General features: G+C 49.2%; 1 protein-coding gene across 2 annotated transcripts in view; it reads right to left on the bottom strand.

Moving 5' to 3' along the window:
• Positions 1-12,172, bottom strand: part of CHRNB1 (cholinergic receptor nicotinic beta 1 subunit) — a 101,345-nt gene extending 89,173 nt beyond the window's left edge. Inside the window, exon 1 of one of the 2 annotated variants that reach the window (XM_069767591.1) lies at positions 12,093-12,172. In XM_069767591.1, coding sequence (XP_069623692.1) covers positions 12,093-12,150 — 58 coding nt within the window. In that variant the 5' untranslated portion in view covers positions 12,151-12,172. The remainder of the gene's footprint in view (positions 1-12,092) is intronic. The other variant, XM_069767592.1, reaches the window with a different exon arrangement.
• Positions 12,173-12,508: the final 336 nt, after the last annotated feature.

Genomic DNA, 12,508 nt, shown 5'->3' with positions numbered 1-12,508 from the left:
CTCTGAATAGGCACTTAGACCCCTTCACAAACAAAGCATTATCACGAAGGATCTGGAACACCATCCTGACCTGCTTCACATGAGACTCCCAATCATCGGAAAAAATCAAAATATCATCCAAATATATGACCATGAATTTATCAAGATAATTGCGGAAAATATCATGCATGAAAGACTGGAACACAGATGGAGCATTAGAGAGCCCGAAAGGCATCACCAGGTATTCAAAATGGCCTTTGGGCGTATTAAATGCAGTTTGCCATTCATCACCCTGTTTAATACGAACAAGATTATATGCCCCTCGGAGGTCAATCTTAGTAAACCAACTAGCCCCCTTAATCTGAGCAAACAAATCAGTAAGCAGAGGCAAGGGGTATTGGAATTTAACCGTGATCTTATTAAGAAGACGATAATCAATACAGGGTCTCAAGGAGCCATCCTTCTTAGCAACAAAAAAGAAACCCGCTCCCAATGGTGACGAAGAGGGCCGAATATGCCCCTTCTCCAAAGACTCCTTAACATAACTCCGCATGGCGGCATGCTCTGGCACAGACAGATTGAAAAGTCGGCCCTTAGGGAACTTACAACCTGGAATCAAGTTAATAGCACAATCACAGTCCCTGTGCGGAGGAAGGGAACTGGACTTGGGCTCATCAAATACATCCTGGAAATCCGACAAAAACTCAGGGACCTCAGAAGAGGGGGAAGAGGAAATTGACATCAAAGGAACGTCACTATGTACCCCTTGACAACCCCAACTAGTCACCGACATAGTTTTCCAATCCAGCACTGGATTATGTTCCTGTAACCATGGAAAACCCAGTACAACAACATCATGCAGGTTATGCAACTCCAGAAAACGGCAATCTTCCTGATGTGCTGGGGCCGTGTACATAGTCATCTGTGTCCAGTACTGAGGTTTATCCTTGGCCAAGGGTGTAGCATCAATACCCCTCAAAGGAATAGGGCTCTGCAAAGGCTGCAAGGAAAAACCACAGCGCCTGGCGAATTCTAAGTCCATTAAGTTCAGGGCAGCGCCTGAATCCACAAATGCCATGACAGAAAAGGACGACAATGAGCAAATCAGGGTCACAGATAAGAGAAATTTAGGCTGTATAGTACTAATGGTAACAGACCTAGCGACCCTCTTAATACGCTTAGGGCAATCAGAGATAACATGAGCAGAATCACCACAGTAAAAACACAGCCTATTCTGACATCTGAATTCCTGCCGTTCTGTTCTAGTCAAAATCCTATCACATTGCATAGGCTCAGGACTATGCTCAGAGGACACTGCCATATGGTGCACAGCTTTGCGCTCGCGCAGATGCCGATCAATCTGAATGGCTAGAGACATAGACTCGCTCAAACTGGCAGGCGTAGGAAAGCCCACCATAACATCTTTAAGGGTTTCAGAAAGACCTTTTCTGAAAATAGCAGCCAGAGCCTCCTCATTCCATTTAGTGAGCACAGACCATTTTCTAAATTTCTGGCAGTATAATTCTGCCGCTTCCTGACCTTGACACAAGGCCAACAGGGTTTTTTCTGCATGATCCACAGAATTAGGTTCGTCATACAATAATCCGGGCGCTTGAAAAAATGCATCTACGTTCATTAATGCCGGATCCCCTGTTTCAAGAGAAAAGGCCCAGTCTTGAGGGTCACCACGCAGCAAGGATATGATGATCTTTACTTGCTGAATGGGATCACCTGAAGAACGGGGTCTCAAAGCAAAAAACAATTTGCAGTTATTTTTAAAGTTCAAAAACTTGGATCTGTCCCCAAAAAACAAATCAGGAGTAGGAATTCTAGGCTCTAAAGCCGAAGTCTGAACAACATAGTCCTGGATACTCTGTACTCTTGCAGCAAGTTGATCCACACGAGAAAACAAACCCTGAACATCCATGCCAGAGCATATATCCTGAACCACCCAGATATCAAGAGGAGAAAAAAGACAAACCAGAGCACAGAAAAAAAAATGGTTCAGAACTTTCTTTTCCTTCTTTTGAGATGCATTTAATTCATTTTTGGCCACTTGTACTGTTATGATGCGGTGGTTTAGGAGCAACATGGAACGAGCTCTGAAGGAAGTGGTAACTGTACTGACCGCAGTCCCTAAGCTCAACACAACACTAGAAGTAGCCGTGGAATGCTCCTAACTCTCCCTAGGCATCTCGTCACAGCCTAAGAGCTAACTACCCCTAAAGACAGAAGCAGGAAAACTATCTTGCCTCAGAGAAAATCCCCAAAGGATAGATTATCCCCCCACAAATAATGACTGTGAGTGGAGAGGGAAAAGACATACACAGAATGAAACCAGGATGAGCACAGGAGGCCAGTCTAACTTGATAGATAGGACAGGATGGAATACTGTGCGGTCAGTATAAAAACACTACAAAAATCCACGCAGAGTTTACTAAAAATCTCCACACCTGACTAAAGGTGTGGAGGGTAAATCTGCTTCCCAGAGCTTCCAGCAAGAGAGAATTAATTCATACTGATAACGCTGGACAAACATAGAAGCACAGAACGGATAAGTCCACAAACTGTGAACAGAAAAGAGCAAGCAAAAACTTAGCTTTGCAGAACTGGTCAGGATAACAGGGAACTCCAAAGAGATGTGAATCCAACCAGGAACCATTTACAAGTGGCACTAGCTGAAGGACAAAGCCAGGCATAAATAGCCGAGCAGAAAAGACGATCAGTGGAAGCAGCTGAAGACAGCTAACTCCAAGGAGCAGCCATACCACTAGAAACCACAAGAGGGAGCCCAAGAGCAGAACTCACAAAAGTGCCACTTACAATCACCGGAGGGAGCCCAAGAGCGGAATTCACAACAGGCGTAACTAAGTAGCTTCCTAGGTGTTCGCTGGAGCCTCTGATGGTGAGGTCAGACTTGTGCAATAGGAAGCTACCAGGTGCCACTCCAGGGTGGAGTCTGACTGTGGTTGCTGATCCCACCGGGGACGAGACACAGGCAGGCAGGGAGGCACGACTGTGACACTGGCTGACGGATGGGTACGGCAGAGGCCCAGACGGGTAGACTGGCTTGACGGAGATACAAGCAGACAGGCAGGCATGGCTGGCAGACAAGCGGGCACGGCTGGCACTCAGACAGGTGGGCATGATTGGCACTCAGGCAGACAGGCGGGCACGACTGGCACTCAGGCAGTCAGGCGGGCACGGCTGGCACTCAGGCAGACAGGCGGGCACGGCTGGCACTCAGGCAGACAGGGGGGCACTCAGGCAGACAGGGTTGATACTCTGGTAGAAACTGGTATAGAGGCGGGTGTATGAAAACAGGTAAGAACCTGTTCAGACTGGGGAGTATATGGAAACAGGTAGAGACCTGTACGGCAAGTTGCTGAACAGAGGTAGAGCAAGAGCAGATGCAAAGCAGAACCACAGGAGGCGGAATAAGAGCAGGAAGGAGACGGAGCAAAGAGCAGAGAAGGAGAAGGCGGAGCTAAGAGCAGAGAAGAAGAAGGCAGAGCTAAGAGCAGAGAAGGAGAAGGCGGAGCTAAGAGCAGAGAAGGCGAAGGAGAAGGCAGAGCTAAGAGCGGAGAAGGAGAAGGCGGAGCTAAGAGCGGAGAAGCAGAAGGCGGAGCTAAGAGCAGAGAAGAAGGCAGAGCTAAGAGCAGAGAAGGAGAAGGCGGAGCTAAGAGCAGAGAAGGAGAAGGCGGGGCTAAGAGCAGAGAAGGAAAGGCAGAGCTAAGAGCAGAGAAGGAGAAGGCGGAGCTAAGAGCAGAGAAGGAGAAGGCAGAGCTAAGAGCAGAGAAGGAGAAGGCAGAGCTAAGAGCAGAGAAGGAGAAGGCGGAGCTAAGAGCAGAGAAGGAGAAGGCGGGGCTAAGAGCAGAGAAGGAGAAGGCAGAGCTAAGAGCAGAGAAGGAGAAGGCGGAGCAAAGAGTAGAGAGAGAGAAGGCGGAGCTAAGAGAAGAGAAGGAGAAGGCAGAGCTAAGAGCGGAGAAGGAGAAGGCGGAGCTAAGAGCGGAGAAGGAAAAGGCAGAGCTAAGAGCAGAGAAGAAGAAGGCAGAGAGAAGGCGGAGCTAAGAGCAGAGAAGAAGGCGGAGCTAAGAGCACAGAAGGAGAAGGCAGAGCTAAGAGCAGAGAAGGAGAAGGCAGAGCTAAGAGCAGAGAAGGAGAAGGCAGAGCTAAGAGCAGAGAAGGAGAAGGCAGAGAGAAGGCGGAGCTAAGAGCAGAGAAGAAGGCGGAGCTAAGAGCACAGAAGGAGAAGGCAGAGCTAAGAGCAGAGAAGGAGAAGGCGGAGCTAAGAGCAGAGAAGGAGAAGGCAGAGCTAAGAGCAGAGAAGGAGAAGGCAGAGCTAAGAGCAGAGAAGGAGAAGGCGGAGCTAAGAGCAGAGAAGGAGAAGGCGGAGCTAAGAGCAGAGAAGGAGAAGGCGGGGCTAAGAGCAGAGAAGGAGAAGGCAGAGCAAAGAGTAGAGAGAGAAGGCGGAGCTAAGAGCAGAGAAGGAGAAGGCAGAGCTAAGAGTAGAGAAGGAGAAGGCAGAGCTAAGAGCAGAGAAGGAGAAGGCGGAGCTAAGAGCAGAGAAGGAGAAGGCGGAGCTAAGAGCAGAGAAGGAGAAGGCAGAGCTAAGAGCAGAGAAGGAGAAGGCGGAGCTAAGAGTAGAGAAGAAGAAGGCAGAGCTAAGAGCAGAGAAGGAGAAGGCGGAGCTAAGAGCAGAGAAGGAGAAGGCAGAGCTAAGAGCGGAGAAGGCGGAGCTAAGAGCGGAGAAGGAGAAGGCGGAGCTAAGAGTAGAGAAGGAGAAGGCAGAGCTAAGAGCAGAGAAGAAGGCGGAGCTAAGAGCAGAGAAGGAGAAGGCAGAGCTAAGAGCGGAGAAGGAGAAGGTGGAGCTAAGAGCTGAGAAGGAGAAGGCAGAGCTAAGAGCAGAGAAGGAGAAGGCGGAGCTAAGAGCAGGAAGGAGAAGGCGGAGCTAAGAGCAGGAAGGAGAAGGCAGAGCTAAGAGCAGAGAAGGAGAAGGCAGAGCTAAGAGCAGAGAAGGCGGAGCTAAGAGCAGAGAAGGAGAAGGCGGAGCTAAGAGCGGAGAAGGAGAAGGTGGAGCTAAGAGCTGAGAAGGAGAAGGCAGAGCTAAGAGCAGAGAAGGAGAAGGCGGAGCTAAGAGCAGGAAGGAGAAGGCAGAGCTAAGAGCAGAGAAGGAGAAGGCAGAGCTAAGAGCAGAGAAGGAGAAGGCAGAGCTAAGAGCAGAGAAGGAGAAGGCGGAGCTAAGAGCAGAGAAGGAGAAGGCGGGGCTAAGAGCAGAGAAGGAGAAGGCAGAGCTAAGAGCAGAGAAGGAGAAGGCGGAGCAAAGAGTAGAGAGAGAGAAGGCGGAGCTAAGAGAAGAGAAGGAGAAGGCAGAGCTAAGAGCGGAGAAGGAGAAGGCGGAGCTAAGAGCGGAGAAGGAAAAGGCAGAGCTAAGAGCAGAGAAGAAGAAGGCAGAGAGAAGGCGGAGCTAAGAGCAGAGAAGAAGGCGGAGCTAAGAGCACAGAAGGAGAAGGCAGAGCTAAGAGCAGAGAAGGAGAAGGCAGAGCTAAGAGCAGAGAAGGAGAAGGCAGAGCTAAGAGCAGAGAAGGAGAAGGCAGAGAGAAGGCGGAGCTAAGAGCAGAGAAGAAGGCGGAGCTAAGAGCACAGAAGGAGAAGGCAGAGCTAAGAGCAGAGAAGGAGAAGGCGGAGCTAAGAGCAGAGAAGGAGAAGGCAGAGCTAAGAGCAGAGAAGGAGAAGGCAGAGCTAAGAGCAGAGAAGGAGAAGGCGGAGCTAAGAGCAGAGAAGGAGAAGGCGGAGCTAAGAGCAGAGAAGGAGAAGGCGGGGCTAAGAGCAGAGAAGGAGAAGGCAGAGCAAAGAGTAGAGAGAGAAGGCGGAGCTAAGAGCAGAGAAGGAGAAGGCAGAGCTAAGAGTAGAGAAGGAGAAGGCAGAGCTAAGAGCAGAGAAGGAGAAGGCGGAGCTAAGAGCAGAGAAGGAGAAGGCGGAGCTAAGAGCAGAGAAGGAGAAGGCAGAGCTAAGAGCAGAGAAGGAGAAGGCGGAGCTAAGAGTAGAGAAGAAGAAGGCAGAGCTAAGAGCAGAGAAGGAGAAGGCGGAGCTAAGAGCAGAGAAGGAGAAGGCAGAGCTAAGAGCGGAGAAGGCGGAGCTAAGAGCGGAGAAGGAGAAGGCGGAGCTAAGAGTAGAGAAGGAGAAGGCAGAGCTAAGAGCAGAGAAGAAGGCGGAGCTAAGAGCAGAGAAGGAGAAGGCAGAGCTAAGAGCGGAGAAGGAGAAGGTGGAGCTAAGAGCTGAGAAGGAGAAGGCAGAGCTAAGAGCAGAGAAGGAGAAGGCGGAGCTAAGAGCAGGAAGGAGAAGGCGGAGCTAAGAGCAGGAAGGAGAAGGCAGAGCTAAGAGCAGAGAAGGAGAAGGCAGAGCTAAGAGCAGAGAAGGCGGAGCTAAGAGCAGAGAAGGAGAAGGCGGAGCTAAGAGCGGAGAAGGAGAAGGTGGAGCTAAGAGCTGAGAAGGAGAAGGCAGAGCTAAGAGCAGAGAAGGAGAAGGCGGAGCTAAGAGCAGGAAGGAGAAGGCAGAGCTAAGAGCAGAGAAGGAGAAGGCAGAGCTAAGAGCAGAGAAGGAGAAGGCAGAGCTAAGAGCAGAGAAGGCGGAGCTAAGAGCAGAGAAGGAGAAGGCAGAGCTAAGAGCGGAGAAGGAGAAGGTGGAGCTAAGAGCTGAGAAGGAGAAGGCAGAGCTAAGAGCAGGAAGGAGAAGGCGGAGCTAAGAGCAGGAAGGAGAAGGCAGAGCTAAGAGCAGAGAAGGAGAAGGCAGAGCTAAGAGCAGAGAAGGCGGAGCTAAGAGCAGAGAAGGAGAAGGCGGGGCTAAGAGCAGGAAGGAGAAGGCAGAGCTAAGAGCAGAGAAGGAGAAGGCAGAGCTAAGAGCAGAGAAGGCGGAGCTAAGAGCAGAGAAGGAGAAGGCGGAGCTAAGAGCAGGAAGGAGAAGGCAGAGCTAAGAGCAGAGAAGGAGAAGGCAGAGCTAAGAGCAGAGAAGGCGGAGCTAAGAGCAGAGAAGGAGAAGGCAGAGCTAAGAGCGGAGAAGGAGAAGACAGAGCTAAGAGGAGAATGAAAGGTTACTGGCAAATCCTTCTCTCTCAAAGTGCAAAGGAGAAGGCAGCCTTTTCTACACCTGACACTTGGTTCCAGTATACCAGAATTCTGTGCAGGCTGCAAGGAGCCCCAGATACCTACCGGAGGGCCATGGACCGTATCTTAGTCCCACCCAAAAAGTATGCTGCAGCTTACCTCTATGGTATTGTGATATTTAGCCTGGATTGGGTAAGTCATCTGCAGAAGGTCTAGGCTGTACTGGATGTGCTGAGAAGGGGGGACTTACCATAAACCTCAGAAGTGCACCATGGGTAAAGAGAAAGAAAAATACTTGGGCTGCTCAGTTGGAAAAGGCGAAATAAAGTTGCAAGCAGAAAAGGGAGAGGTAATCCAAAATTGTCCGCAACCGGTCTCCAAGAAACAAGTTTGGGCATTTCTGAGAATGGTGGGATACGATCGGTGGTTTACCCCAAATTTCGTCACGATCGACGCCCCTCTGATTGGCCTTTAAGGGCACGAAGACGTTGGTGGTCAAATGGTCTCTTGAAGCAGAGCTGAAGATCGAAGAGGTGAAACTCAGAGCTACAGGACTTCAACTTTCATGTGTAACACCGGCCTGGGACGCTGCATGGTAGTGAAGATGCCCTGTCTAGACTTTCCTGTTCGGTGACTGAAGGTCCCAAAAACCCCGGCTTTGGGCAGAGGGGGCAGTTATGTGGCTAAGTCACTGGCAAAGTACTGGGGGGAGGTATGTTTCACTAAGGGTGTAAACTTCAGTGGTAGCAACTTAGGAAAATGCTTCAGCAACCGAAATGCAGCAGCCATGTTTACGGCTAGGTTAATTGAACAGCATAGTAACATAGTAACATAGTTAGTAAGGCCGAAAAAAGACATTTGTCCATCCAGTTCAGCCTATATTCCATTATAATAAATACCCAGATCTACGTCCTTCTACAGAACCTAATAATTGTATGATACAATATTGTTCTGCTCCAGGAAGACATCCAGGCCTCTCTTGAACCCCTCGACTGAGTTCGCCATCACCACCTCCTCAGGCAAGCAATTCCAGATTCTCACTGCCCTAACAGTAAAGAATCCTCTTCTATGTTGGTGGAAAAACCTTCTCTCCTCCAGACGCAAAGAATGCCCCCTTGTGCCCGTCACCTTCCTTGGTATAAACAGATCCTCAGCGAGATATTTGTATTGTCCCCTTATATACTTATACATGGTTATTAGATCGCCCCTCAGTCGTCTTTTTTCTAGACTAAATAATCCTAATTTCGCTAATCTATCTGGGTATTGTAGTTCTCCCATCCCCTTTATTAATTTTGTTGCCCTCCTTTGTACTCTCTCTAGTTCCATTATATCCTTCCTGAGCACCGGTGCCCAAAACTGGACACAGTACTCCATGTGCGGTCTAACTAGGGATTTGTACAGAGGCAGTATAATGCTCTCATCATGTGTATCCAGACCTCTTTTAATGCACCCCATGATCCTGTTTGCCTTGGCAGCGGTAGAGTGTGAGTAGTCCAGGGGATAAATATTCAGCCTTCTAGTGCATTCAGTGTGGGGTGGGCCTGGAGGTGCAAGCCTCTGGAGCTATGGTTTAATTCTAAGGAAAGCTGAACCTTTTGATGTTTGTTACTGAAGCAGGTGAATTCCCGTAACGACTGTGTCATATGTTATGTTTTTGTTTTTGCCAACATTGCACTGGTTTATGCAGTACTCTTAATAAACTAGTAGAAGATTTAAAGAGACAGTGTTCCTTTATGTGCAGCCAAGTGAGCCGATCTACCATAGTTGATGGAGAGTGCAGGCCAGATCCCTAGGAAGCAAGTGTGACAGCTGTGGACAAATTGTAACGTGCATTTTCCTAGCGATAGAACTGCGGGAGGGCTTGATTTTTTTGTGGCGAGCTGACGGTTTTATTGATACCACTGTGGGTACTTACAAACTTTTTCTTCTTTATTGCGCTTTTTAGGGAGGTGGCACTTTGCTTTTTTCTTCTAATTTCGGCGTTCACCACACGGGTTTATTAATTTAATATTTTGTTACATCGGACACCACAGTTGAAAATGTCATTTTTAATTTTTTTTTTTTAAAGGAGAAAACCGAGGCAGGTTCACATTATTATATTATTTGTGTCTTCATTTGCCTTGTTATAAATGCAGTCCTGGTGACATCATGTCTGTATCACATGAGACCGCTGCAACCAATCACTAAGTTCAGTCCTCTTGCAGGTTTATTCAACACAAGCTGTTGATCTCAGTGACTTTCGGCAGCCTGTAAAAAAAGACCGGCACAGCGGCAGAGAGAGTGGATGATGGAGCAGAGGAAGGTGAAGGAAGCTAATTTTATGATTTATATCACAGGTACGCAGATGAGGTACAGAAGATTGAAAAGGGAAACCCCTTGTAGGATGTTTTCCTCTGGGTCCATGGGACACTGCGACATTCAAAGCAGCAGCATCACTTGGCCTTTGAGTAGGGAGGACCACTGAAGAGACGGCCCTAGGCCATAGAAGAGTGCAGAAGAAACTACCTGAGAGGAGCGCTGAGGAGACAGCCCTAGGCCATGGAGGAGTGCTGAAGAAACTACCCGAGAGGAGCACCGAGTAGATGGCCCTAGGCCATAGAGAAGTGCTGAAGAAACTACCTGAGAGGAGTGCTGAGGAGACAACCCTAGGCCAAAGAGGAGTGCTGTAGAAACTACCTGAAAGGAGCGTTGAGGAGACGGCCCTAGGCCATAGAGTGGTGAAGAAACTACCTGAGAGGAGCGCTGAGGAGACAGCCTGAGGGCAAAGAGGAGTGCTGAAGAGACTGAGAGGAGCACCAAGGAGACAGCCTGAGGGCAAAGAGGAGTGTTGAAGAGACGGCCTGAGAGGAGCACCGAAGAGATGGCCTGAGGGCAAAGAGGCATGCTGAAGAGCCTGAGAGGAGCACTGAGGAAACAGAGGTCAAAGAGGAGTGCTGAAGAGACTGCCTGAGAGGAGCGCTGAGGAGATGGACCAAGGTCAAAGAGGAGTGCTGAAGAGACTGCCTGAGAGTAGCACCGAAGAGACGGACCGAGGTCAGAGGAGTGCTGAAGAGACTGCCTGAGAGGAGCACCAAGGAGACGGACTGAGGTCAAAGAGGAATGCTGAAGAGACTGCCTGAGAGGAGCACTGAGGAGATGGACCGAGGTCAGAGGACTGCTGAAGAGACTGCCTGAGAGGAGCACCAAGAAGATGGACCGAGGTCAGAGGATTGCTGAAGAGACTGCCTGAGAGGAGCACCAAGGAGACGGATCAAGGTCAATGAGGAATGCTGAAGAAACTGCCTGAGAGGAGCACCGAGGAGACGGATCGAGGTCAATGAGGAATGCTGAAGAGACTGCCTGAGAGGAGCACCAAGGAGATGGACGGAGGTCAGAGGATTGCTAAAGAGACTGCCTGAGAGGAGCACCAAGGAGATGGACCGAGGGTAGGGAGGAATATCGAGGACACAGCCCAGAGGGTAGAGGGGAGTGTTGAGGAGATTTCCCAAGTATAGGGAAAAATGCAGGCGGCTTCAGGGTAGGGAGGAGCATTGAGAACATTGCCTGAGAGCAGAGAGGAGCACCTAGTGGACGCCGTGAGAGAAGTACTGAGAAAATGCCCCGAATGCAGAGAGGAGTTGGGAGAGTTAGGAGGTATGCTGCAGGAGTGGTATAATCAGAGGGGTGTGAGATACTGGGTGGGAGTGGTGTAACCTGAAGGGTGTGGTGTAACCAGGGGGTGGGATACTGGGTAGGAGTAGTGTAGCGAGAGACATGTGATGTAACCAGGTGGTGGACTGGGAGGGGGTGTGGTGTAACCAGAGGGATGTGGCGTAACCAGAGGGGTGTAATATACTAGGAGGGGGAGTGGTATACCAGAAGGGGAGTGGCAAAAAGGGACAGACAATATATAAAAGAAACTCGGCACTCAACTTAATCACAAACAAACTTTTATGTAGTCCAAGTTGTAGTAAATAAAAAACGTTTCAGTCTCTCCGACCTTCATCAGTTACAAGTTTTTAGATGGTATCACCGACGACAAGCAGTGGATACCGCTTCTGAAGTGGACACGCGATCCCATAAGGAAAAAGATTTTAACCAAATTCCAGATATCTATGTAACTTCCATTGGAATACCTACCTACCTCCATGTTCGGATAACATGCACTTCTATAGGGATACCAGTATTCATGTGATACCATCTAAAAAACTTGTAGCTCATGAAAGTCGGAGACACCGAAACGTTTTTTATTTACTACAATTTGGACTACATACAAGTTAATTTGTGATAAAGTTGAGTGCCGAGTTTCTTCTATATCCTACTCTATGGTGTAGGACCCTACTCTGGCACCCATTTCGGTCGTCCTCACGGTGTTCTCTACATAAGCCAGACAATGGCGCCCAGCAACTTTTGGCGCAGGTTCCTTAAGCAGTCTTGTTTTTAGACTCACCTCCATAATGGGGGGTCCCATGTGTTTACCAAAATCAGCTAGAAAAAAGTCCAGGTCACCGTAGTAGACATCCTTAGGTGTTCGGAGCAGGGAGAACGCTGTGTCAAAGCGTGGGGCAATCAAAACATGAGAAATCCAGCTCAACGAACTTGTGACCAAACTCCTTCTTTATTCAGGTGCTCAGCAGAGGATAAAACAACATCAGCGTTGACAGTTACATGATATGCGACATCGACACGTTTCAGGTGACTACGCACCCTTAATCCTTTATCTTCATGGTGAATAAAGGAGGAGTTTGTTCACAAGTTCGTAGAGCTGAATTTCTCATGTTTTGATTACCAAAATCAGCCCCATAACCAGCCGATAATACTGGGGGCCACGGTATTCAACCCCATACACAGCCGGTAATACTGAGGGCCTCGTTATCACCTCTGAGCTGTAACGGCTGCCTGTAATGTCACTGATATGTAGTGGATGATGACACAGGTTGGGAGTCTTCGAACCAGGGCTGATAGTGTTCTATGTGTAGAGTGTATCATATTCTAGCCATGCCATGCTGGGAGTTGTAGTACATTTCTTACCTTGCAGGACTGTGGCGGTCAGCAGTATAGTGGTGAGCAGTCTCCACGTCTCCTCCATGTCGACTCTTCTGATCAGGGCGTTCTCTGGCAGCAGCTGCCGGATGTATCGGTGACAGACGTGACAGGGGGTCTGGTCTTGTCATCCAGAAATCCTCCGACAGCTGTCACATGAGCCCCCGCTCCTCCGCCAGGCATTCCTCCCCTCACATATTTACTGTCCTGTCCATGAAGACCCAGATAATCGCACCATATACTTTAATTATGGGACCCTACTCCTCATCATCGAGAAGAAGTGGAGGATGATGGCGACCACTGGACAGAGACGTCACTGATGTCTACATGATAGAAGAATGGGCACAACCTTTTCACGTCCTCTGGATTATATCCTGCCAGAGTCTGAGCCTCGTTCAGAAATC

The sequence above is a fragment of the Ranitomeya imitator genome, chromosome 4 (assembly GCF_032444005.1).
Source record: "Ranitomeya imitator isolate aRanImi1 chromosome 4, aRanImi1.pri, whole genome shotgun sequence".
In the NCBI taxonomy this organism is placed as follows: domain Eukaryota; kingdom Metazoa; phylum Chordata; class Amphibia; order Anura; family Dendrobatidae; genus Ranitomeya; species Ranitomeya imitator.
This window is presented reverse-complemented; position numbering and strand designations above follow the sequence as displayed.